Source organism: Sus scrofa, chromosome 10 (assembly GCF_054392235.1).
Source record: "Sus scrofa isolate SSC_HxYL_T2T_F1_AM1 chromosome 10, Sscrofa_HxYL_maternal_Yorkshire_Landrace_v2.0, whole genome shotgun sequence".
NCBI classification, from domain to species: domain Eukaryota; kingdom Metazoa; phylum Chordata; class Mammalia; order Artiodactyla; family Suidae; genus Sus; species Sus scrofa.
The window spans coordinates 74667183-74694217 of record NC_139392.1 but is presented as its reverse complement, the minus strand read 5'-3'; the positions used below and the strand labels follow the sequence as shown (position 1 = coordinate 74694217).

General features: G+C 47.6%; 1 protein-coding gene across 30 annotated transcripts in view; it reads right to left on the bottom strand.

Annotated features, from left to right (window-relative positions):
• FRMD4A (FERM domain containing 4A) overlaps nucleotides 1-27035 on the bottom strand; it is a 665655-nt gene that overhangs the window by 35808 nt on the left and 602812 nt on the right. For all 30 annotated transcript variants that reach the window (XR_014817943.1, XR_014817941.1, XM_084980227.1 and 27 more), the window contains 2 exons: nucleotides 21182-21323; nucleotides 3319-3452 (listed from right to left, as the gene is read on the bottom strand). Coding sequence is in view for 28 of the 30 variants with exons in the window: in XM_084980227.1 (XP_084836353.1) it covers nucleotides 3319-3452; nucleotides 21182-21323 (276 nt within the window). In the remaining 2 variants the exon portion in view is untranslated. The remainder of the gene's footprint in view (nucleotides 1-3318; nucleotides 3453-21181; nucleotides 21324-27035) is intronic.

Here is a 27035-nt window from a genome sequence, read left to right as displayed (position 1 = left end):
GCTCTGGGCACAGACCGAGCTTCCGGCAGGAGTGATAGCGCTTCTCTGCACCCCTGGCTGCATGTGTGCCCTGGGGAGGGTGTGTGCACGTTGGGTGTGCGTCTGCACACGCTGGGGTATGTGAGTGGGGTGCACCCGGCACGTACAAGCACGCCCACTCCCCGTGATCCTGGGCCTCCTTCCTCCTGCATTCAGGCCACCGGGAAATGAACGCTCCAGCTTTTTGTTCTTCTGAGTAAGCATTTTGGAGCACAATGGTCGACTCTTTTGAGTATGAAATGCTCTGCAGTTTTTCTTCCCTGTTTTCTTCTTTTTTGAACTTGGTTCCAATGTCTCCAAAGTAGTTATGTGTTGATTCTGCAACATTTTTATCTGCTTCCCTAAAAGGCTGCCTATAAATAGCATGGCATACTGAGGATATGATACTGTTAGGATTTTTTTTTTTTTTACCTTGAAACTTAGAGAAAGGAAGGAAAAGTTGTTACAAGGGCCACTGACTGATAGCGGAGTCTGTGGTTTTAAAATCAAATATCTTTCTTTTTTCTTTTTAGGGCTGCATCCATGACATATGGAAGTTCCCAGGCTAAGGGTCGAATTGGAGCTGCAGCCGCCAGCCTACGCCACAGCCACACCAGATCCGAGCTGTATCTGCAACCTACACTCTAACTTGCCGCAATGCTGGATCCTTCACCCACTGAGCAAGGCCAGGGATCGAACCTGCATCCTCATGGATACTAGTCAGGCTCTTAACCTGCTAAGCCATAATGGGAACTCCTAAAACAAAATAGCTTAAAAAAAAAAATGAAAAAAAAAGAAGCTACTGATTTTCCACCATCTGCTTGATGGTATTTGAGTCCAAGCCCTGATTCTCCATATTTAATCTGATTTCACATGTAACCAGGGCCACATGGGGAAGGAGGAACTCAGCACACCCTTGCGGGGGGCTCGGTTCCCCTTATATTCTTAGGTTGGTCACATTCTGCCAAACGTCCCCACTCATTCTGGCCGCCCTACACCCCAGGGGACAAAGGGTACCCAAAGCTGAGGGCTGTGGTGTGTGACAGAAAGAGCAGGACAAGACAGAAGTTCTGGGGTCAGGAGCCTGCGGCGGGAGCCGGCCCAGAAGCCTGTGGCTGCTTCTTGCGAGGCTATTTCTGCCACTCAAGTCCTGTTTTCTGGTGTCGACGTTATGAAAATCGGGAGGTCTGTTTTCCTTATCTTGCTCTGATTTTTAAGGGAGACACGGAGACCTTTAACAGACAGGCGGAGCTTGCCTGGACATGTTGTGTCAATTTAGGGAGGCGGATTCCCTGCTGGGTTTAGGGATGGTGCCTTTATGGAATATAAAACAAGGCTTTACAAATGATTAAATGCACAGACCTAAACCCGTGTTTGTTCAATCCTTCCAGCATATTCTTCATAAAAAGATGGCTAATATTAACAGTATCACAGAGCACAATTCCCCCAGCCTGGCCAGTTTGCTTTCCTAAGATTTGCAATGGATTTGCACTCATATGGGTCTGCTTTGAGCCGGCTCCAGTTTAAATCAATCCAGAGTGTAATTAAGCCAAGTTGAACTGTAACGTGATCTCACGCTGCGGCCCCTTGTTTCATTCTTCCTGGGGGAAGACATGGGGGGGTGGGGGGGAGCAGGGCTCTTTGATGTAGTCTGGGAACCTCTTTACCTTTCCTTTTCTGCACTGGTGATCAAGAGAGCTCCTTGTAATGTTAGACGCAGGACAATCTCTCTCTGGAGGGCTCCCACTCCAGCATGTCTGTGCGCGAGCACATGCACACGTGTGTGCATATACACATGTGCGCAGTAACAAGAGTGGCATTAAAAAAAAAAACAACCACCAAGTCTTAGAGTTCCCACTGTGCTGCAGTGGGTTAAGAATCCAACTGCAGAAGCTCTGGTTGCTGTGGAGGCTCGGTTCGATCCCTGACCTGGCACAGTGGGTTAAGCACCTGGTGTTGCTGCAGCTGCGGCTTAGATTCAATCCCTGACCTGGGAACTTCCATATGCCGTGGTACAGCCACTAAAAAAAAACAAACAAACAGAAAAAAAAAAAAAGCAAGTCTTCAAATACATAACAAAGTGTTATAGAATAAGCAGAAGTGGTGGAAATGGACATTCAAATAAATACAGACAATGCCCTGCCACGGCCTGTAAATCCCAATGAGACACGACTCTGGTGTATGGTGTATGTATGCTTGCGGAAGCATTGCTTTGCATCAAATAAAAGATTTTTTTTAGATCATCACACTGAAGGTTCATTTAAAAAAAAAAAAGTGAAAGATACACCAGGTCATGAGTTGTAAAGGGGATGATACAACAAGTGAAATCCTGATTTCCTTTTTTTTTTTCTTTGTGGCCATCCTGAGGCATATGGAGTTCTCGGGCAAGGGATCAGATCTGAGCCATAGTCATGACCTAAGCTGCAGCTGTGACAATGCCAGATCCCTAACTCACTGTCCCAGGCTGGGGATCGAACCTGGGTCCCAGAGCTCCTGAGATGCTGGCCATCCCGTTATATCACAATGGGAACTCCTCTGATGTCCTTACTGAGCCCCAATAACGCTTCTCAATATGCTTTCCAAAGATAAATATAAAATACACTCAAGAGAGACAAAAGCCGCCACAGTGATAAACTCAGGCTGAAGATCTTAGGAGAAGAGTGGCAAACCATTATACCCAACGGGGTACTATCATGAGGAAAGGCCTTATAAACTACGGGAAGCACACAAATACTGTTGTTTACAACTGTTCTTATGACTTGTCATTTGGCCCCTCGTGGGGCCCCACTTGGGATTCTGCCAGACTGCTTTCACCACTGTCAGTGTTTCATTAAGGTCCTCAGCTAATGTCTCTGATGGGGCTCATCCCAGGGGCTGGGGGTTGTCAACATGTATGTTTCAGGAGAGATCTTCTTCCCTCTTGTGTGTGTGTTTTGTTTGTTTGTTTGTTTTTTTGTTTTTTGGCTTTTTATGGCCACTCCCATGGCATATGGAAGTTCCCAGTCTAGGGGTCCGATCAGAGCTGCAGCTGCCAGCCTACACACAGCCACAGCAACACAGAATCTGAGCCACGTCTGCAACCTACACCACGGCTCGCAGCAATGCCAGATCCTTAACCCACTGAGTAAAGCCAGGGATCGAACCTGCAACTCACGGTTCCTAGTTGGATTTGTTTCCGCTGCACCGCAACAGGAACTCCTTCTTCCCTCTTGGGTTTTTATGACGCCCACCCTTGCCTTGTATAAATATGTGAAGAGGAGAGAACAGATGAGGACACAGACAACACAGAGGGCCACTCACCGCTTCTCGGAGGCAGAGTTTCTTCAGCTCTTCCAGCCGCTGGCGGAGCGTTTCCTCCAGCGCTTCCTGCCTGGATTTCAGGGCCGCCAGCATGTCCTTCTTGGCCGACTGAGAGCTATCTGACTCCTGAGAACCTGTCAATCAACAGTGGGGTTACTAGGCTGGCTGACAAGGGCACACACATCTGGACCATAAAGGAACTAACCCGGAGCCCACGCTGTGGCTGTGGGATTCAGCCCAGGCACCTCAGGGGTGTGGAAGGAAACAGGTGCTCGGAGGGCCAGGCATGAGGGGTGGGTTCACAGCCCTTGATGTCATTTGTAGCTAGTCGGGAAGCCTGGCAAGAAACCGTACACTGCTGAAAAAGAAGTTTCTCTTTCTTGATTATCTTAAGATATGTCGCACACATGTTTTAACTTCGCTGGAAAGTTTTGTTTTGTTTTTTGGCTTTTTGGGCCACGCTCTTGGCATATGGAGGTTCCCAGGCTAGGGGTTGAGTTGGAGCTGCAGCTGCTGGCCTATATCACAGCCACAGCAATGTAGGATCTGAGCCTGGCTGCGATCTACACTGCAGCTCATGGCAATGCCAGACCCTTAACCCACTGAGCGAGGCCAGGGATTGAACCCGCATCCTCATGGATACTAATTGGGCTTGTTACTGTTCAGCCAAGACAGGAACTCCTTGCTGGCAAATTTTAACTTTTTTTTTTTTTTTTTTTTTTTTTTTTTTTTGTCGTCTGTGGGATGCAGCAGCTTGATGTGTGATCTCAGTTCCCAGGCCAAGGATGGAACCCAAGCTGCAGTGGTGAAAGTGCTGAGTCCTAACCACTAGCCTGCTGGGAACTCCCTTAACAGATTTTTTTATACCATGAAGGGGAAACTAAATTTTAGGGCAGTAATTTAATACATAGTTTCAATTTTTTTTCGTGTAAAAATGGTTTTTTTTTTTTTTTTGCCTAGGGCAAAGATAATGCATGTTTATCATAAAAATTTTGACAATGTAGACATGTATAAAAATAACTCATAAGCTAGTCACCCAGAGATAACCACTGCCATGCATTTTCTTTTGTCCTTTACAAAAATTTTTTTATGGCCACACCCGCAGCACATAGAAGTTCCCAGGTCAGGGACTGAATCCAAGTGGCAGCTGTGACCCATGCCACAGCTGAGTAATGTCGGATCCTTTAACCCACTGTGTTGGGCCGGAGATCAAACCTGCACCTCTGCAGTGACCCAAGCCCCTGCAGTCAGATACTTAACTTACTGCACTATAGCGGGAACTCCTCTTTTGGCCTTTTTATCTAAGCACATATACTTTAAAAATAAAATTAGATTTTTAGTATATTTTTAAAAACTCAGTACTGTATCCTGAGCAAACTCCTTCCTAATATAAAGAGTTATACATATTTTTACATGCAGCACAGAAGCATCTGCTTGATGATTCAACTAGCAGACTACGTGATAGGAAACCTTTGCAGAAAGCAATCTATCAACCAAACAAAGGAAAAGAAGCTGAAATGCCAACTGGGAGAGATTTAGGTTAGACCAGAAGAAGAATTTCTGGGCTGTACTGTTTGGATTCTGAAATAGGTTTCCTGCAGTGAAGCTATTATATCTTCTCCACCTGCATGGGTAAGACAGGGCACCTTGATGCCTTGGAAAAGGAAACGCTGGTTATTACTTGGCTTCTAGTGCCCATGGAGAGGGGAAGTATAGGAATGGATGGGCATTACTGGATGAGCATTCAAGAGGCTCACATCATGCCATCTGTAAGAGCATCAAACAACATCGAATGCCTAGGATTAATCTAGGGAAAGATGTATAAGATCTCTACTGTGAAAAGTAGAATACTCTTAACAGAGAGCATTTATTGTTAGAAAAAAAATAAAGACCTCTAACAACCGAGAGAGATACTGTGATCACAGATTGGAAGCCTGATGTTGCAATGATGTCCATTCTTCAGGAACTAAACAAAGGGATCATTGCAACCCTAATAAAACTCAAGTGGGATTTGCTGGAGGGAGGGGAAAAATTGCATTTCCTTAGGAAACATTTTGGGACAATTCAGTGAACAGATGACAGATTTGAGAATAATCCAGTTGGAACTCTCAGAGGCCACTATTCTGTTTTGTTTCAGTGGTAAAGAAAGCGTCTCAGAATTACAAGAATGGACTTCTTGGCTTTTGTATTAAAAAACCCTATGATGCTCAAATCATCCCCATAAATGCATGATGATTCTACTCTCTCTTAGGCTCTGAGCAGCAGTGCCCATCTTCCCTCAACTACCATGCACCTAGGTTCTTACAACTTTAATACTCCAGAATTCTCAAAGTTGAGGTACATTCTGACTCCAACTTGGACTCCCCTCCTCCAATGCCATTCTAGCTTGAAAGAGAGTATCCCTCACTACAGAAATGCACCATCTTTATGGCTCCACAGCAGCTAGTACATATTAGCTTAAATAAACAAATCAATGCTGTCAATCATACACTTGGATGCCATAGTTAAGTTGTAGCTCATCTTGATAAAGGAGCCTGGTACCTGTAAGTTAATTTTTACAGCCATACCTGTGACATATGGAAGCTCCTAGGTTGGGGGCTGAATTGGAGCTGCAGCCGAGGCCTACGCTACAGCCACAGCAATGCCAGATCTGAGCTGCCTCTGCGACCTAAGCTGCAGCATGAGGCAACGCCAGATCCTTAACCCACTCATGGAGGTCAGGGATTGAACCCACATCCCCACAGACACTATGTTGGGTTCTTAACCCCCTAATCCACAATGGGAACTCCTGTAAGTTGTTCCTTTATAGAATCAACTTACAAACATTTAATCATTTTCGTAGCACTTTGTGGATTTCATCACGCTTCAACTGCAGGTTTCCAAATTTAAGAGCAAACTCAAACAAAAGCCTCACTCTCACGAAGGCTCCATAACCTCATGGTTCTCAAATACTAAATCCATATGGCATCATACTCATGTGACACATGGCTGGGCATTACTACATGCTGCCCCCTTTATCAAACAGTTCAGGGTTTCTACGTCCCTAAGTCAATCACCCCGAGCTAATTCATACTGAACTACCTCCAGTGTACCTCCAACTAATATAACACAGCTAAATCATCTTGAGTCTTAATCTTATTCCCAAAGTCAGAGTCACCAACCACAGGTGAGGATAGGAAAACTGAATGAGGTACCCTCTATTCCATCATCTGAAGAATTAATAAGAATGTAAAATAATATTGGAAGGAAGTCAGACTTTATATTAAAAAAACAGACCTGGAGAAAATTGGGTCCAAGAAGATTAGAGGATTTCTAGCCCAAGTGAAAAGTTGTTTTCCCTCTCATCCCGCCTAACCTCTCAATAGGAAATGATGCTTTATGAAGTCAAATCCAAGAATGAACTAAAGTCACAACTGGTAAAAATTGTCACATTAAACTCTGGGCGGTAAAGCACATTTCTGGATGACCTGATCTCTACTTAACGAGATTAGTTAAGCTTTGGTCTTGAGCTCATTAGTGTTACCTAAATTGTTATTATTTATAATAATTAGCCTAAATACCAAACCCACAGAAGACAGAGTGGATGGCTCAAGAGGCCTTCTCCATGTCTGGCATCACTACGGCTGGCCGGCTCTGTCTCGCAGCTTTATTTCTGAAGTTGCTTCATGAGGAATATGGAGCCAGGTATCAAGTTAAGTCTTTGAAAAGTGAGTGAGCTGGCCTGGCCCGGACATGTAGCTCTCCATTTTCGTGGTAACTGGATTGTGAGAAGGTAAAAGGATCTGGTTTTGAGGCACTCTAAGCCAGTCACTAGATAGGGGATCTTGGGCAAGTGCCCTGTAAAGACTAATGAGATCAGGAGTTCCCACTGTGGCTCAGTGAGTTAAGGACCCAACACTGTCTCTGTGAGGATGTGGGTTCGATCCCTGGCCTCACCCAGTGGGTTAAGGATGTGGTATTGCCATGGGTATGGTACAGGCTGCAGCTGTAGCTGATTGGACCCCAGGCCCAGGAACTTTCATATGCCACAGGTGCAGCAGTAAAAAAAAAAAAAAATAAATAAATAAATAAATAAATAAATAAATAAAACTAATGAGATCATGCACATTCAGCATTTAGCACTGGGCCTGGGACAGGTAAACCCCCAGTATCTAGAGTAAATGACACATGAGTGAGTGTACACAGTCACACATGTACACACTGGGTAGAGTCGGAAAGTGAAAATGATTGCAACAACTTACTTGCCATTGATCAAGGAGGCATTTGCCAAAGAAAAGAACTCTCTGCAACGCAGGCACCACTCAGGTGCCAAGGCTTGTCTTTAGAAAGAGCAATGGAGGTCTAGGAATTGTTTTTGAATTCTGTTTCTTGAGCCCCTGGGTTTGCTGTTATGCCTTTGGGGAGGCTGTGGATGAGGGTAGGTCAGGCTTAATGAGGTTCGCAATGTTCTGGAACCTCTACTTCATCCTCCTCAAGCTAGGGCAGTTCTGTACTGGGGGGGTCTTGTCACCTTGCATTTGAAAAGAGGTTCCCGATGTCTCTTTCTGTAAAGGAAGGGCACTGTCTGGGGAAGCACTCTGAGTTCTCACAGAATCTCTCTTTCAGAGCCTGTGGGGCTGTCACCCGCCACCAGGCAGATATGGCAACCATGAGGAGAGGTGGCTGAGTGCCCTGTGACAAGGATGCCAGTAAGAGCCAGAGACAGAAACTCACGGGCATCAGAGGAAGGAGCCCCAAATGCTCTCTGATGTTGATGTCACCATCTCCACAAATGCCCTCTAGACATCCCCCAAATGGCATATGTGACATCTAAGAGGTAGGTGGAACAGAGAGCCAGAAGTCAGGAGGCAGAGATTCATTATTAATCCCCTCAAGTGACAGAATAGAACGAATCCAAGGAGAGACACAATCACAAGAGCCTCAGGGCCACAGGAGTCATGTAGATTAAAGGTTCCTGAGTACTTCTAAAAGAATTTTAGACAGAGAAATAATTCCCAATCGGCACCTAGGCTTGGTCTACTGTATAAAAGCTCTCGGTTACTATGACTTAACCATTTCTAGTTATGTGAACACACATGTGCCTTTTTTGCATGCAACCCTACTCTAAGGTTATACGTTTGCTATCTCAGAAATTAACAAGATGGAAATCTTCCATCTTTGAGAGGAGCAGAGAAGGATAAAAGAGAACCAGATTTCCAACATACGTCAGCTATGAATTGGTGTCAGATTTCTCGTAGTTAACCTCTCAGAGCCATGGTGTCCCCAACTAGAAAATGACCAATTAACCAACCTCCAACATTCCTCCAAACTTGAGGAAACTACTACTTAATAAACAACATACTCAGGCAGTTTCCTCTAGCCTCTAGCAAATCCTTTTTGCAATTTTTACCAAGGAACCTTACATGCACGGCCATCTTCCTCCCCTTTTCTTTACCATGCCTGCCTCTGGAACAGACAAGCATTCCTTCAACTTTGGTCCTTCTCCCAGTGACTATTACAGTTTGCTTCAAATTGAAAGGAAATGTCTAATTATCGTCCAGCACCTAAGGATTTCCCTCTGCATCTTATCAGCAGACCAAAGCATCTTATCAACAGACCAAAGCAAATATCAGTACACTTGAGTATTAAGGAAGAGTTTCATCCAAGCTGTGATTGGGATTAATGAAATTCCACGATGAACTGAACTTCTTTTCTGGAGTCAGGAGGGTGAGATATCAAAATGTATAGATTGACCAGACAGTGGCCAAGTGCTAGGAGAGAAGGACCATCTAAGCTTTATGAATTGGCACAGGAATCAGGGAAAATGTGGGTGATGTGAATATTTTAAAAAGATCTAAGTAGCACATAAATACTTTGTGCTTACTGTTGGTCAAACCCAAGCAGCACCATGTTTAAAGGAAAGAGGGATATGACTACACCTTGGGAAATCTCAGCTGGTCTTGCAGCCTCCGGAGCCAGAAGCATAACCATCTAGCAGTTTAGAGTTAACGAGTCTGGGCTTGTGTCCCAGCTCTGTGACTTACTAGCTGTGAAGACTTGGCAGTGTTACATAACCGCTCTAAATCTGCTACTTCCCCTATAATGTGGGAATGAAAACAGAACTTCTTCAGCAGTCGGGAGCATCAAGTGAGACCAAGCTTGCAAGATGCTTAGAACAGAGCTCAGAACACGATGGGCGCAACATGACCGTGGGCAGTTGTTTGCAGTAGCGTCCCTGGCCTTTGGTAAGAGTTGGCACCCTAATTCCCGGGAGCCTCATCATGTAAAAAGAGGAAGAAGAGTGGAAAGGCCAGAAGCATGGAAGGCTGGTGGTAGGAACATGTGCCGGAAACTTGGGAGAAGAAGGGGAAGGAAGGGGACTTTACAGAACTCCTGACAGGAGCATCTCCTGTGTGCTACTCATTTAATCCTCACAAAACCATTAACTCCCATTTTCAGAGAAGAGGTCGCTGGGATGGAGGGAGGCAGAGCTGGGATTCCATCAGGGCTGAGTTTGGGCTGTTTCATCTTAGAATGGAAACACCATGCCTCTGACCTGGCGTCATAAACATGGCTGGTGTGCAGCCCTATCTGCCTCTCCAGCCTAGCCCTGCCTGCAGTACCGCGTGGATGAACACAGAGGCAGCCAGGAGGAAGGGATGAGCCAATGAAGAAGACGTCTCAGAAGCACCTTCTGTGAGCCAGGTGGGGGAGGGATGGGGGCGGGAAGACAGGTAACAGGACATGGGTCCAGCCATGAAAAACTGTCCAGCAGGAGGAAGGAAGAGACAAGCCATGCACTTGAATGGGAGAGGGGGCAGCTACCATGTAAGGGGTGAGCCCAGGCCCGGGGCCATTTAGACAATTACCCTGATGGGCTGACGGTGATCTCTCCCATCCAGTCTGGGGGTGGTTAGGTCTCCCCCTGTTCCACTGCCAGCAAGACCGGCTGCAGACTAGTTCTCTGGAAAGCCTTCCCTCCCAGTTACTGCTCAGTAAGTTTCTATTTGAATGATCCCAGGTCAACAGTATCTTCTGTTTGAGGCTATCTGACTGTGTTTCAATCCCCATTCAAAGGATTTTATAGAAATTGGTCATGAAGAACCTGGCTGCTGAAGAGAGAGACAAAGCTCTGACCTCAGAGAAGACAATTCCTGTCCAAACCCAGCCAGGAGGGTTGGAAGGATGTACTCAAGGTCAGAGCCACCATCAGTGGGGAGCTGGAAGCTTGTGTGTCAACCCCCAAATGCTGTCCATGGAGAAACATGCTCTCTGTGTTGCCGGAGACATGGCAAAAAAGCACTCTGCCGCCTGAGTTTCCTTTGGGGCAATCCAGGCTGTACCGAGTGGGCAGCTGGTTCCCTGGGACAGGGGGTGCAGGAAAGGCCAGCACACACCAACAGCAGCTCCCCTTCCAGCTGACAAACACAGGGCTGGGGTGGAGAACTGGCTCCCATCTTTTTTTTTTTTTTTTTTTCTTCCTTCCTTTTTAGGGCTATACCTGGGGCATATGGAAGTTCTCAGGCTAGAGGTCGAATTGGAGCTGTAGCTGCCGGCCTACGCCACAGCCATAGCAATGCCAGACTCTTATTAACCCACTAAGTAAGGCAGTCAGGGATCGAACTCGTGTCCTCAAGGATACTAGTTGGGGAGTTTCCATCATGATGCAGCGGAAACAAATCTAAGAATCATGAGGTTGCAGGTTTGATCCCTGCCCTCGCTCAGTGGGTTAAGGATCCAGCATTGCCGTGAGCTGTGAATTAGGTTGCAGATGTGGCTTGGATCTGGTGTTGCTGTGGCTGTGGTGTAGGCTGGAAGCTGTAGCTCCAATTTGACCCCTAGCCTGGGCACCTCCATATGCTGCAGGTGCAGCCCTAAAAAAGCAAAAAAAAAAAATACTAGTCGGGTTTTTAACCCATTGAGCCAAAACAGGAACTCTTCCAATCTTTCAAAAGACTCTGGGCTACTCTGCGCCGGATGTGATAAAGCATCCTCTTGCAGAGAATGCTGTCAGGAACTGGGGCTCATCTGTTTCTACACAGATGGAATACGGATGACCAGCCCGCTGATCTCACAGGACAAAAGGCGTGCTCTCCTCCCTGAAAGCAGGGGGAAATTCCAGACAAACAGTACCCCCAAAGAAGAAAGAAATCTGTTGTCCTGAAAGGGAAGGAAATGACAATCTGTCTGTTTAACTTTGAGGGGGAAAAAAGGAAAAAAAAGGAAGAAGGCATATTCCCAGCAGATCTGTAAAAGCTGTAAAGGAAAAGTTTTGGCAGACACCCCAGGAATAAATAGGAAGGAAAGGTCTTAAAGCCTTCTCTATGCTCAAGAGCTATTTATTTGCCTTCCAAATCCTCAATGAAGAATTCCTTACAGAGGAATCCCGGGGTCCTCAGAGACCACGGGAAATAGAGCCACATAGCAGATGGGGATAAATGGGGCACCTCTGGAGAGCATCTCGGAATCAAATGTGATTTTTTTTCTTTTTTTCACATGAGAAGTGAGTGCTTGGAACTCTTGCCAGTAGGGTCGAAAATTTAAAAAATCAAACAGTTCATGGAAAAGAGCAGTGAAACGGGGGCGCTTTGAAAAGCAAACATCAAAAGATGGCAGCTGGGAGTCTCTGGGCCTCAGGGGGGGAAAAAAAAAAGGGTTCAGGGAGTTCCTATTGTGGCTCCGTGGGTTAAGAACCCGACATACTATCTTTGAGGTTGTGGGATTGATCCCTGGCCTTGCTCAGTGGGTTGAGGACCCGTCGTTGCCGTGAGGTGTGGTGTAGGTCGCAGATGCGGCTCAGATCTGGTGTTGCTGTGGCTGTGGTGTAGGCTGGTGGCTACAGCTCTGATTGGACCCCTAGCCTGGGAACCTCCACATGCCATGGGTGCAGCTCTTAAAAAAAAAAAAAAAAAAAAAAGAAAGAAAGAAAGAGAGAAAAAAAGTGGTCAGTGGGGTACTTTTACCAAACGGTGAAGGGTACAAAAATAATTAAAAAGAGAAAGGAGTGGGGGAGGGACAGAGAGAAATTGAACAACTGATTTAAAAAAAAAATTTAGCAGCATCTGGTAAAATACCTCATTGGAACCAGTGTTAGGAGTAACTCACAGGGGTTCCATTTCCTCTATCGTGAAACAAGGAAGCTTATCTTTCTGGCTCCAAGATTCTTTTATTTGACGGCAATATTAGGAGGGCTGGCCTCAATAAATGGGAAAAGAACAAGGCCTGTGAGAGGGGATAGGAATATTTCTTTTTCAATGTTTAAATCCCATTATTTTCAAAGTTGTTCACTTAGGTTACAAATGATCATTCTGTCCTGGTATTCTTTTTTTTTTTTTTTTTTGCTTTTTATGGCCACACCTGTGGCATATGGAAGTTTCCAGGCTAGCAGCTAAATCAGAGCCGTCACTGCTGGCCTATGCCACAGTCACACTGGATCCAAAACATGTCTGCGACCTACACTGATGCTTGCAGCAACACGGGATCCTTAATGCACTGAGCAAGGTCAGGGATTGAACCTGCATCCTCGTGGACACTTGTTGGGTTTGTAACCCGCTGAGCCACAACAGGAACTTCCTGTCCTGGTAATTCTTTAGCAGGCAAATATTCCTTTATACCTGGAGGTTTCAATATATCAGCATAAATTAGGTTTCAGTGAGAAACTTTTACTGGGTTTCTATCACAGGGTGAAAGCGCAAAGGGACAAGCCTGCTACCTTCTGCGCACAATTTCGACTCAGGCCCATTGAAACATCTGCATAGCCAGAAACATCCATTCCACCAAAAGAGATTTTGCAGCCTCGGCTGAGTGCACAGTCCAGTATAAACACACCCTGCAGAGGGCCAGCCTCCTGGTGGGGCTGCGCGCTGAGCCCACCTGCAGAGCACTAAGCCGATGACCAAACCCTTGACAGGGCCCTGGACTCCTGTCCATCACATGACTTGAGAGGAGAGGGGACAGACAGAACTTTCGAAGGCTGGAGAGAAATATAGGGAAGAGATAGAGCGACAGCCAAAGAGAAAGGCTGAAGACGAAAAGAAGAAGCAAAAAGTCCCCAGACATCATGTGATGACTACCAACTTCAGGCTGTGTATTTCGAGCTGAATATAACCCTGGCCATCAAGCTGGCAGACGCCTATCAGATCAGCTCTCTGGCCTGAGAGCTGGCACCCTCATTGTTACATTAGTTATTAATAAACTTCCCAACAATGGCAGGAAGTGCTCGCGGTCAGAGAAGGGGACCGTGTGAAGAGCTGACTCATGCATGGAGACGGGTCCGGGGCTGGGCAGCCCTATGCCTGGTACAACATGTTTTCCCAGAGCGGAAAGGGTCAGGGCTGGCGGATCACAGCACACTGCAGGTTTCTGTGCTTTTTTTTTTTTCTTTTAAGCCAAAGATCCATCACCACATTCTTGGCAATCCCGCTCTTCACAACGAAGATGACTCAACCGCCATGTCATTAATTGCACAGCTCCATTCCTATTTATAGACACAACAGGCTGTTTTGTTTTGGAGAGAGTGGGTGGCTTCGGCCCCTGTATTTCCATTCAAGGAGCCATCATCAGTCTCATTGTTCTGTTTCTTGAAGAAAGGATGTGCAGCAACATTTTTTTTTTGTGTGTTGGGGTGGTTAACACATCAACCCAAGAGGAGCTGCAGAACATGGGGGTATTCCCTAAGCCAGTTTGTACCATTTTCTTCAAATAGACTGGGGGGGGGATCTATCTCCCTGAGTCCCTACTCTCCCACTGAAATCAGAACTGTTGTGGGATGGCACATTCCAGAAGCAATGCTAGGATAATCCTACACCCCCCCACCCCGTCTCTCTCACTTTCAGAGTCGCTATGGAAGACCATGCACAAGGTTGCTTTTTTTGTTATTCCATTTTTTCCTCCCTCTCCAATCTTTTTTGAGATTTCAAGAAGGGGGGAGGGGTGTGCTGGTAAAGAAGAGACGAATAAACCCTTTCAAGTTCCCACAGCAGGATCTAGAAAGCTTGTCCTGACCCCTGAAAACATCATAACCAAATGGCTTGATTACACAATTGTCCCCTCACACTCTATCTGAGCTCCCCCCTTTCCCCAATTTGGAGGCTCTCTTCGGGCAAAGTGAATACAAGACCCCTGCTTACATACCTTGCAAGTTAGCAGCCTGGCTGGGGACCCAGGGGTGCATCACTTGTAAGGAGACCAAGATGGGGGGCGGGCTGGGGGGTTCTGCGGGCTTGGAGGAGGGGGCTGTGCCCTGAGCTGCCCTCTTCCAGGGGACCCTGGGAAGGCTGGGCCATCTCTCAGCAGATGTGCTCTGGGACAAGGATCCTTACATCTTTTCAAAGCCTGGCCACCAGAGCCCCTTCACAAAGGGGTCTGGGATGTGGGATCCATAAACTTCCTAGGGCCTGAATCTCATCCAGTCCTAGATCAGGAGCTAAGGGTTTGATCCCTTTGCTCCAGCACAGCTCAAAAGGCTCGCCACCTCTCAGGGCCTCAACTAGGGCTACGGTTGCACATGGGACAGCTGAGAATTCAGGGGGTCTGGGCCCAAAGCCTCAGTAATTCATTTCAACTCTGCGGAACTTTTTTATTTAGGCTATTAGTAACTGTGGACTTTTGACTTCTTTTTTTTTTAAGATGGCACTGGCTTTAATTTTTTACTTATTTTTTTCTTTTTAGGGCCATACCTACAGCATATGGACATACCTAGGCTAGGAGATGAATTGTAGCTGCAGCTGCCAGCATATGCCACAGCAGTGCCAGCCAGATCGGAATGCCATCTTTCATCTACGCTGCAGCTCACATCAAAGCCAGATCCTTAACCCACTGAGCAAGGCCAGGGATCAAACCCTCATCCTCATGGATAGTAGCTGGGTTCATAACCTGCTGAGCCATAATGGGAACTCCCTACACTGGCTTTTATTTTAACTTTGAAGTTACATATTTCCAAATGTGAAATTTTTTCTTTGTACGGTCAATCTGATCTGACTGGGAATATACTGATTTAAGAGCCTAAGCAATGGACTAACTTTAAGGTTACTTAAATGCAAAGGTGTTGACATCAAAGAGAAAAGAAAATTCAGTCGCTAGAATCCTCAGAACTGAAGGCTGTAGGTAAAGATTAATATAACGCTTTTAAATTTATCGACATCAATGACATTTCTTCCTTCTTTAGCATCTGGGACCTCAGGTACCTTTAAAATTCCCGAAGCCCAGGACTTGCTAATGATGTGCGCTTGTCAAAGAGGAAAGTCACCTTCAAAGCTGTTAATGGTTGGACATATTTTATCTCCATTTTACGTCAATAAATAATATGCCAACTCTTTGATGAGAGAAGCTATAATTTTTTTTTTTCTTCTTAGGGCCATACCCTCGGCCTATGGAAGTTCCCAGGCGAGGGGTCTAACTGGAGCGACAGCTGCCAGCCTACACCACAGCCACAGCAATGCCAGATCTGAGCCACGTCTGTGACCTACACCACAGCTCACAGCAACACCAGATCCTTAACCCACCCAGTGAGGTCAGGGATCGAACCTGCAACCTCATAGTTCCTAGTTGGATTCGTTCCCACTGCACCACGACAGGAACCCCAGAAGCTATAATTTTTTAAATGCACAGTGTATAGTCCCTAGCAAAGTTCAGGAGCTGGAAAAAAAAATGTTTGTACTGTAGAAATATTACAGTTCTACTCAGTGACACCACAACCTGGGTACAGACACGGGTGGAAGGATGAATGAAAGATAATGAGTATGGATGCTATTTGTGGTAGAAGCTTGGCCTGAAAAGATTAGCCTTGGAAAGTCTGATACTATCATGACAAAAGCCATACAATACAATTTGAGGGAAAATGAAGGTAACAGGTATATGAGAGATCTTGGCAAGGATCAAGATACCATACATCCAGGAACATAGAAGGTTCTTAAAAATGCAGCCCAGGCAGGACTCCTAACTGCTTTCCTCAAAATTTAATTTCAAACACTGGGCACTATGTCTGGTCACTTGTGATGGAGCATGATCATGTGAGAAAAAAGAATGTATACGTGTATATGTGACTGGGTCACCCTGCTATACAGTAGAACACTGACAGAACACTGTACATCAGCTATAATGGAAAAAATAAAAATCATTATAAAAACAGAAAAAACAAAAAACCCCCAAAATTTAATTTCAATAACTGTGTATCACTGAGATGAGTCTTGGTGATGAAATTTTGAATTTACAAAAGCAGAGGCAACAAAAATAACAGTAAACAAGTGGAACTATCTCCAACTAAAAAGCTTCTGCAAAGGAAACCATCAACAAAAAGAAAAGGCCACTTACTCAATGGGAGAAAATATTTGTAAATTACGTACCTGATAAAGAGCTAATGCCCAAAATTGATAAAGAGCGCATACAACTCAGTTAAACCAAACAATCCAATTAAAAAAATAAACTAAACAATCCAGTTAAAAAAAATGGGCAGAATATCTGAACATTTTCCGCAGAGGACATACAGATGGCCACCAGGTACCTGAAAAGATGCTCACCATTATTATCATCAGGGAAATGCAAATCAAACTCAGGAGATACATCTCGCACCTGTTAGAATGGCTACCATCAAAAAGGCAGGAATGAACAAGTGCTGGCAAGGAGGTGAAGAAAAGCAAACCCTCGACCCTGCTGGTGGGAACGCAGATTGGGGCAGCCGCTGTAGAAAACAGCGGGCAGTTCCTCCAAAAACTAAAATACAGAACTACCCTAGGATCCAGCAGTTTCACTTCTGGGTATTTATCTGAAGAAATGAAACACGACCTTGAAAAGCTATCTACATGCCCCTGTTCACGGCGGTGCTATTCACAATAGCTGAGACATGGAAGCAACCTAAGTGTCCACCCGCAGATGAACGGACATAGAAGTGGTGACTACACGATACACATCACATGTACACACGATTATTCAGCCATAACAACAAAAAACACGGCATCCTGCCTTTTGTGACAACATACATGGACTCTGAGGGCACTGTGCTGAGGGAAGCAAGCCAGACCGAGAAAGATAAATGCCATACAATCTCACTGATATGTAGACTCTAAAAACAAACAAAACCCGAAAACCCTAGACTCAGAGTAAAGAGAACATCTGGGCAGCTGTCCGAGGCAAAGGGTGACGGTGGGCCAAAAGGTGAAGGGAGTCAAAAGCTACAACTTTCTAGTTATGGAAGAAATGAATCGTGGGTATATAATGTAAAAAAATTTAAAAATTTAATATTGTGTCCTGAGCACCTCCTGGGTCTCCGGCCCTGGGCTAGACGTAGACAAAAAGGATTTTCCAGTGATGACGTGTTTCTCAAAATGCTTTTCAGGCATATTTATTGGACACCATCTTTCTTTTTTTAGCACGAGGCAGGAGAGGAGGGAGAAAAAAATTGGTGACCAAATCGGCTGGGTTATTTGGATCCTAATTCCCGAACGGAAGGCGAGGGCCCTAGGGTCTGGGAAGTGTCCTAGTAAGAGGGTTTAAATCAGGGCCCTGTCTTATTCTGTGGTTGTGCATCACTGAAAAGCCTCTTGGACTTGCAGTCGGGGAGGGGGGGCCAGGGTACACAGGATGAAAAGCACAGTGGGAGGCTGGTCCAGATTTTCCCATGTCCCTTCAGGCGGGACTGCAAGGCCCTGCCCAGTGAACGCTTTTTCTCCTGCACAGGAGATGCTAGACGGGAGGCTCCCGCTGTGGCGCAACGGCATCAGCAGCATCTTGGGAGCGCTGGGGCACAGGATTGATCCTCGGGCCTGGCACAGCGGGGGGGAAGGATCCTGCGTTGCAGCTGCAGTTTTGTGGGCAATTATGGCTCGGATTCCTGGCCAGCCCTGGAATTCCATAAGCCAAGGGGTGGCCAAAAATGGAAAAAATAAAGAAGTCAGACGGGCAGCCACCACAGCCCTGGGGGGAGCAACGACCAGATCCACAGGGCCTAGGAGTTCCCGCGTTGACTGAGGAAACCCTTTCCATGCATGGTCCTTCCCTCCACTGCCCCTCGGCCTTTCCCAAGTCATGGGAGAGAAGCCTCCCCGTGGAGCCTCAGCCTTGGCATCTGCCGTTCTTCAGGATCCAACCTGATCCAAACTGGGCTCAGTTTGACGTGCTCCCTGACCTGGTCACAGGCAGGGCTCACACATGCCTCCCACCTGCTCCTCCACCCAGCTCTCCTCTTGCTTAGCTGTGCAGCAGAGGGCTGGCAGGAAAAGGGCTGAGGGCCTCAGGGCTGCACACAGAGCCACTGCATAAGCAGGGAGGGCAAGAGGCCTCGGCTGCCTCTGTCAGCACCCAAACAGCTGTGCCTGGGGTCCTTACCACTAAAGCATATTAAAAAAAAAAAAGCAAAAACTGCATTAATATCCTGGGATAAAGATGCTTATATTAGCTGTGAGAGTGGATTCAGCAGGAAAGTTTTCTTTTGATTTCTCTTCTAACCCATAGGATTGATGATTAATGTCGAGCTGATGGCAGTGACAAAGAGGAAGTGCTAGCAGCCTTAAAGATGCCTGGATCTCTCTCATTTTTTTTTCTTTTTCCGCCGCATATGGAAGTTTCGGGCCAGGGATGGAATCAGAGCTGCAGCTGCCATAACACTAGATCTTTAACCTGCACCGCCTCAAAGATAAGGCTGGATCCTTAACCTGCTGTGCTACAGTGGGAACTCCCTGGATCTCATGTCTGACAGTCTAGTGAAGTTACTGGCATGTCAGAAGCTTGGAACTCCTGCTTACCACACCTCCTCTGTACTTGCTGTTAGGTTTGTACCCCTGGAGGCTGTCAGGGACAAAGGGCCTGGATAGATGGACCAGGCCACTGGTTTAAAGTGGGGAGAACCTTGGAATTCCCATCATGGCTCAGAGGAAATGAATCTAACATCCATGAGGCTGCAGGTTCGATCCCCAGCCTTGCTCAGTGGGCTAAGGATCTGGCATTGCTGTGAGCTGCTGTGTAGGCTGCAGATGCAGCTTGGATCCCACGTTGCTGCGGCATAGGTGGCAGCTACAGCTCCGATTTGACCCCTAGCCCAGGAACTTCCCTATGCCACTGGCACGGCCCTAAAGAGACCAAAAAAAAAGCAGATTCCCAGGCTCATCTCAGACCTAACAGATCAGACGCCTGGCTATTTGAGTTTGAATGGACCCTCTAGAGAGATTCTGCTGCACTGGGGGTCAGGGAGCCCCTGAGCTGGAAAAATCCATTCTTCTGGCTATAACATGCCACACTGAGAAAGCACTCAGATTTCCAAGTGGATATGAAGCCACCACAAGGAGGCACCCCCTCCACTGAGGCTGAAGGTCATCTGTGGCTGGATAAGGAGGACAGTGGGTGGATAAACCCAGGCCCAAACCTGAGACTCTAGGTTTTAACCAGGGGCAGCGGGGTGGGGGTGGGAGGGCGCGGTGGTTGTAGGAGTATCTTGGGGACAATCTCAGGGGTTGGCTCTGCCCTGGCCATTCAGAGGGGATCAGGAGTGGCTGGAATTCGAGGCAGGGACCCTGGACTTTGAAAGGCATTCTCTTTGATACAGTTTCCACCGTCTTCACTGGAAATCTCTGAGCCTCGGAGATAATGATTCCTCAGCCCATTGCACTGATGAAAAATTTTTAAGAATCCAAGATAGGAAGGGGTTTATGGTGAACCTTATGGTGACCCAGCAGAGGCAGGCTCAACTTTGTGGGGCTTGAAACTTACATAATTATGGTGGCTCCATTTAAGAAAAAGAACACACAGTGTATTACGTTTGCAGATTGTACACAACACACCGCCACGGGTGGGAGGTGGGGGCAGGACCTTCCCTGTCCCGCAAGGGGCCTTGAGCTCCATCAGCCTCTCAGTAAATCTGCCTCTCAGCTCACGAAGGACACAGATCCTCACTCTCAGCCTTCAGGTCTGAATGTTTTCGTGGCAGTGACAGGACTCCGCCAGCCCAGAAGCTAACCAGATAGCTGTCAGCTTTTTCGCCCACCTCCTGGCCTTTTCCTTTTTAATTTCATTTTCTTACTGTCTGTAGTCACCGGATGTAGTTACAGAGATGACCCTGGACGATGAGGCAGGGCAAAGGCTTCTTGCTTGACTTTCCGGCTCCGACGCAAGGAAGGGTGCCCTGGCCCCAAGAGCCATCAAAGCCTTGACCACGTGGCCTGCATCGTACTTTCCAAACATTTCCCGACAGTGATCCCCCCCCCCAACGCCCCCGCCGCCCAACTCCAACAGCTCCCCTTCCGGTCACTCCAGGGAATAGCACCCCTTTTAGTGACAGCAGCCAGTCCTGAAGCCTCAGGGCATTTCTGCCCCTCCCAAAGTCTCAGGAGGAATGACTCGCCCAGGGCCCTGCAGACGTGATCAGATCGGCGATCAGATCGTCTGACTCCGCCTTTCAAAAGGCACCAGTCACCATTCTGTGACAGCAAGTCTTTCCTTCCCAAAGGATCACAGGCATTCAGTACTTTGGAAAGCCTTGAGAAGTTCCACTTGGGAACAGAATGTAGGTTGCTCGGCACGGCGACCCTGACTTTTAGACCCCAGAGTGACACAGGAGAACCCTCCACCTTCTGTCCTTGGAGCTGACATTTCTGCCAGTCACCCATCAGCCCTTGGAAGGCTCTAGAGGCTGCCAGAAGAGACAAAGGGGCCAACATCGTCTCCCCGCTGCACTGCGTGGCCCTGCGGCTGCTCCTCTCCCCACCCCCACCTCGGTAGTTTTCTCTGATGCTCATGTGGCCGAAAACCTTGGTCTGGAAACCAGAGCTGGCTCCTGGTGGGCCCGCCCAGCCATCTCAGCTGCTGCCTGGACCCCCACTTTCCTCGGAGCTCCCCCACCCCCTGGGTTGAAGCCGTGCTTCAGGGGCACCTGCTGGGGCTCAGAGGCCCTGCTTACCTGACGAGAGGAGGCTGCCGCTGCTGCCACTGATGATCTTGCCCTTGCTGCCCATGTTGGCCAGCTTGGACGTCTTCAGCGTCCCCGTCTCCGTCAGGTCAATGGCGATTTCGCTCAGGCTGCGGGCAGCATGGATTTTGGACTGGAAAGACAACCAGGTCATACAGGTTAGACCGGGGACGCGCCCCTCCCAGCAGTGACAGGCTGATGACAGGGCAATCGAGCACATGGGACTGACGGCCCAGACGGAAGTACTTTTCTGTGTGTATCCCCCCCGGGGCCGGTGCTCATGGCTGAAGCCCTCCCTATAGGAGCAGATAAGACTCAAGAGGAAACCTGGGCGGGGAGTTACCTAAGCCTGTTATTCCACAGGCTGTGTGTACACGGCTTATTATGAGTGTGGACTGTGGAGTCAGACCGACCTTGGTGGAGTCCTGATGTGGGGAGTGACCTAACCTCATGGAGCCTCTTGATTCCCAAGTATAAAGAGAAAACTCAACCTACCTCTCAAAGTTTTGTCAGGAGAAGCAATGCAAGGGAAGACCTCCCCCCTCCCCCCGGCCCCTCCCCTCTGCCGCTTGCAACAAACAGTACTGATTGTACACAGTTCTGTGCTGAAAGGAAGAAAAAGGGAGTTCCCACTGTGGCTTAGCAGGTTAAGAAGCTGACATAGCCTCTGTGAGGATGCAAGTTCAATCCCTGGCGCTGCTCAGTGGGTTAAGGATCCGGCGTTGCTGCAAGCTGCAGCGTAGGTCATAGATGCTGCCCAGATCTGGCATTGCTGTGGCAGTGGTGTAGGCCAGCAGCTGCAGCTCTGATTCGACCCCTAGCCTGGGAACTTCCATATGCCATGGGTGCAGCTGTAAAAAGGAAAAAAAAAAAAAAAAAAAAAAAAAAGGAAAGAAAAATTGAATGATAGAAGACATGTCTGAAGCAAATTTATGAAATTCCAATAAATTCTGAGGTGGTTTAAACTCTTAAACCATTAGCCAAGGAGCCACAAAAAAGTCAGAGGAACGGGAAGTGACCACACGCTCAGCCTGCAAGTGTGGCATGTTCGTGCATAAGAGATTCCGGAACCAGTGCTCACTGGGATGCTTGGATGCCACCAAGGGGCACCTGACATGGTACTTTGCTTCTATTTTGGTACCTAAACATATCTTCCAAAGTCTTCAGATTATGGTTAAAACTACACTCCATTTGTTCCACAAATGAACTGGCCCATTTTGGCCAATAGTAACAGTTGGTTAGAGCAATCCGAAAAGGACTCTGGGAGTCTCTGCAGTGGCACAATAGGAGTGGAGGGATCTCTGGAGCACTGGGACTCAGGTTCGATCCCTGGCTGCGCACAGTGGGTTAAAGGATCCAGCAATGCAGCTGCTGTATAGGTGGCGACTGTGGCTCAGATCTGATCCCTGGCCCGGGGAACTCCATGTGCCGCGGGGCAGCCAAAAAAGTAAAAAAGGAAAGAAAAGGACTCTGTATTTACAGCTATGTCCCTAAAACTAACTGTTTGCAGTAAAGCTTTCTGCTCACAATACTTCAGGCAGTGGCCTTTGCTATATATACTGTGGACTTTCTGAAGACAACTATAAATACCAGTCTAACCCATATATTTGCCAATCTTTTTTTTTTTTTTTTTTTTTAGGGCCACACCCTTGGCACATGGAAGTTCCCATGAATTCGAATCAGAGCTGTAGCTGCTGGCCTACACCATAGCTCACAGCCATGCCAGATCCTCAACCCACTGAGCAAGGCCAGGGATTGAACCTGCATCCTCATGATTCCTAGTCAGGTTCGTTTCCCCTGAGCCATGATGGGAACTGCCACATTTGCTAATCTTTCCATGGCCACTGGCGATACGGTACGGATACACAGATGGAACCAGGGGAGGTTCCCAACTGAGTTTTTTGATGTGTGTGTGCACCCGGCCGGCGTGAGACCAAGACTGTCCACCGCACAGGAGAGGCAGGGGGTGGCGGGTGCACGGGCAGACCTGTGCCTGGCTCTCTCTCATTTCCACTCTGTGCCCAGAGGCCTCCAGCTGTTCCCAGCAGCATCTATGCGGACCCAGAGGCCTTGGTCTTCCTCTGGCCTCTGTGCTGACGTTAGAATTGGTGAAAGGCAATGACTTCCTCCTGCCAAATCCTTTCCTCGTCCGAGGGGCAGAAGGAATGTCAAGCCTTCCTGCTTGTTCTGCTCAGCGGGTCTGGGCCGTCCTCCTTCTGACCCGCTTCTATCTCACAGGTCTTTCCTTGACTCACGTCTCCTCTCCAACATCTGCTTCTGTCCCTGCGTTTAAGACCAGGCTGCCTTCCCTCCAGTATCCAACAACCCCAGCTGCCAGCCCTTGGCAGAGTTTTCTGGCTCAGAACAGAGAAAGCAGGAGGCCCTTTGTTTCATTTTGACCCAGGAAAGCCACAACCTTCACCTGGCTCAGTTTTATCTTCTGAGCCAACACAGGAAGCACAACCCATTCCTTCTTTCTTTCAGCTCTACAATGTTACTGAGGCCCAAAGAGGAGCCCACGCTTGCAGTTATGGAAGCAGAACTCATGAAGACATAAGCTGATTCACGAGTTCCCACTGTGGCTCAGCGGAAATGAACCTGACTAGTGTCCATGAGGATGTGTGTTCAATCCCTGGCCCTGCTCAGTGGGTTAAGGATCTGGTATTGCTGTGAGCTGTGGTGTAGGTCTCAGATGCGGCTGAGATCCTGTATTATTGTGCCTGTGGAGCAGGGCGGCAGCTGTAGCTCCAATTTGACCCCTAGCCTGGGAACTTCCAGATGCTGCAGGTGTGGCCCTGAAAAGCAAAAAGACATAAAGCCAATTCAGCCTGGTGGAAGACCCAGGCTCTGAAGTCAGAAAGATCTGGACTGGAATCCTGGCTCTTCCCACTGAGTCACAGTTTGACCTTGATTTTCTTTCTTTTTTTTTTTTTTTGCCTTTTTTGCTATTTCTTTGGGCCGCTCCCGCGGCATATGGAGGTTCCCAGGCTAGGGGTTGAATCGGAGCTGTAGCCACTGGCCTACACCAGAGCCACAGCAACGCGGGATCCGAGCCGCATCTGCAACCTACACCACAGCTCACGGCAATGCCGGATTGTTAACCCACTGAGCAAGGGCAGGGACCGAACCCGAAACCTCATGGTTCCTAGTCGGATTCGTTAACCACTGCGCCACGACGGGAACTCCTGATTTTCAATCTCTCTGATAACTGAGATCCCTGTTTGTAAAATGAAGCTCTTGAAACCCCCATCATAGAGTTGTACTATCAGGACTACACTAGACAAGGGATGTCAAGGCCATTAGAACTGGAAGAGGAAGAGGACCTCAATCAGGGCCTGGCCGTAATGTGCTCAATGCGGCTGCCTTAATGACTCAACTGGCTATTTGGAGCATGTCATCAATCACATGCAGGAGGGGCCCCCAGCCCACCTCCATCCCTGCCACTCCCATCTGGGAGGCAGGAAACCAGGCCGGGAAAAGGGACAACAGATGGACTTCCCGGGGAGACTAGATTCTTCGAAGTTTTAGGAAATGACCTGCTTCTCTCCAGAATGGAAACAGCACAGTGACTGAATGGACCAGATGGAGAGAGACGGTTAAGGGGTGGTGAATTGACGGGGCGATTCGTGCCTTGGAAGGTCCAGGCTTTGAGCCCACGGCAAAGAGCCTCCAAGGTTTTGGGTGTTTTGCTATGAGGGTCTGGCTGTCTGAAGAATGACTGTGGCCGTTCTGTGAGGGAAGTTAATTATCCCCCATCGTGCCTTTCCTGGGCTTCTGATCTACATGGAACGAAGCGCGAGTAGACTGGATCCGGAAAACAAAACGAAGAAGGAAAGCTGTTTCGACTGGGGGCCCACTGAACAAGTCCCCAGTCTGAATTCGGAGGAAATCTGACTAATGTTTACTCTAAACAATTTAAGCTTTCAAGTATTTTCTTCCGAATTCCTCCCTTTGGCTCCAGGGTACACAGGTTGCCGGGAGCCAGGTGACAGGACTTTCTGATCTTTGGGGTCAGCACATGCAATTGACCAAATGTAAGCGGTACCTGCACAGCCTCTCGTTCTGAATGAACCGCCAGATACCAACCAATACCAACCTCTTTCTGCTGTCTTGGGTGATGGAGGGTGTGTGTGTGTTTGAGAGAGAGAGAGAGGGAGAGATTTTTTTTTTCTTCTTCGTTTTAGGGCCAAACCCACAGCATGGGAGAGTTTCCAGGCCAGGGGTCGCATCGGAGCTTCGGCTGCAGGCCTACACCACAGCCACAGCCACACCAGACCTAATCTGCATCTGCGACCCACACTGAAACTTGGGGCAGCACTGGATCCTTAACGCACTGAGTGAGGCCAGGGATTGAACCTGCATCCCCATGGATACTAGTTAGGTTCTTAACCCTCTGAGCCACAATGGGAACTCTCAGATTTTCTTAAATGATTTGCACTAGGACCCTGAAAGAAGAAAACGACCAAGTGTTGGGGGAAGAACAGGAGGCTTCCTGGCTACGCACCCCTGCTGACTCCAGCCACTAGACCGCGCTTGTTTCTGGGCTTGATAAGCATCCCTCAGGAGGCCTGGGTTTTGCTGAAGCACTTCAGAGAAAGGAATGGTTGGCATGGCCCGATACAGTAGGGTGTGAAGCAATGCCCAGTACGCCAGCCAACACTCGCTGTTCTGAAATACTTGGAAGCGCTTCATCCCAGCCCTGTCAGCCATCACTCACCCAGAACCATCCTGCCCACTGGAGACAGGTCACATCACTGTTGCCTAAAAAACCTTCCAGAAACGAAAGGTGTTGTAACACAAATCCTAAGGTGAATTTTATCATCTCTGACTCAATTTGGGGCACTTTTAGAGAATTTAAATTATACATGGAGTTGGCCAGGGAACAGTCTGTTGGATTGATAATGATAATAATAAAAGAAGTTCCCATCGTGGCTCAGTGGCTTAAGAACCCGTGAGGATTCAGGTTTGATTCCTGGCGTTGTTCGGTGGGCTAACAGTCTGGTGTTGCAGACATAGGTGCATATGTGCCTTGGGTCTGGTGTTGCTGTGGCTGTGGTGTAGGCCGACAGCTACAGCTTCAATATGACCCCTAGCCTGGGAACCTCCATATGCCGCAGGTACAGCTGTATAAAAAAGAAAAAAAGAAAAAGAAAAAAGACAGCATGCATCTCTTAAACCCATTTCACAAATACTGTGTCACTGGACCAATCAATGATTCAGTCAGGATTTTCCCTTCCAGTTCTCTAACTGGGGAGAGCAAGCAGGAGCGAGGGACGACTTGCCCAGGGTCACAGACCTGGAAGGCAGAGTCCTTGAACTTCCTTTTGGGAGAACTTGTTCCTCACCTCTCACTGCAGGTAGAGGAACTGGTTCCAACAAGAAATGCTTGGGCATCTGTGAGCATTCAAAGCAAGTAAGCTTTCAATTCTTTTCCTCCTGGGAATAAGTGCATTTCCTGGGGTTGCTGAGCTAAAAGTTCCCTATTGCTGTGAGCATTTGGTTTGGCCTCTTAAAAGACACTTCTTGTTAATAAGTGGTTTTTTCTTTTTTAACTTTTTTTTTTTTTTTTTTTTTTTTTTTTGCTGTGGGCACAGCATGCAGAAATTCCCAGGCCAGGGACTGAACCTGCTCCATAGCAGTGACAACCCTGGGTCTTTAACCTGCTAAGCCACCAGGGAACTCCAATAAGTGATCTTTGATAATTACGTTTTGAGGGTTACTTGTTGCATTCGTGAGTTGACCTATAAGTCTGGTAAGCCTTGTCCAACAGCAGAGTCAGACCTTTTTTGAGATCAGGGCTACAGAGACCTAAGGCCTCCTGAGTTACCCCCAAAAGATTCTTTAC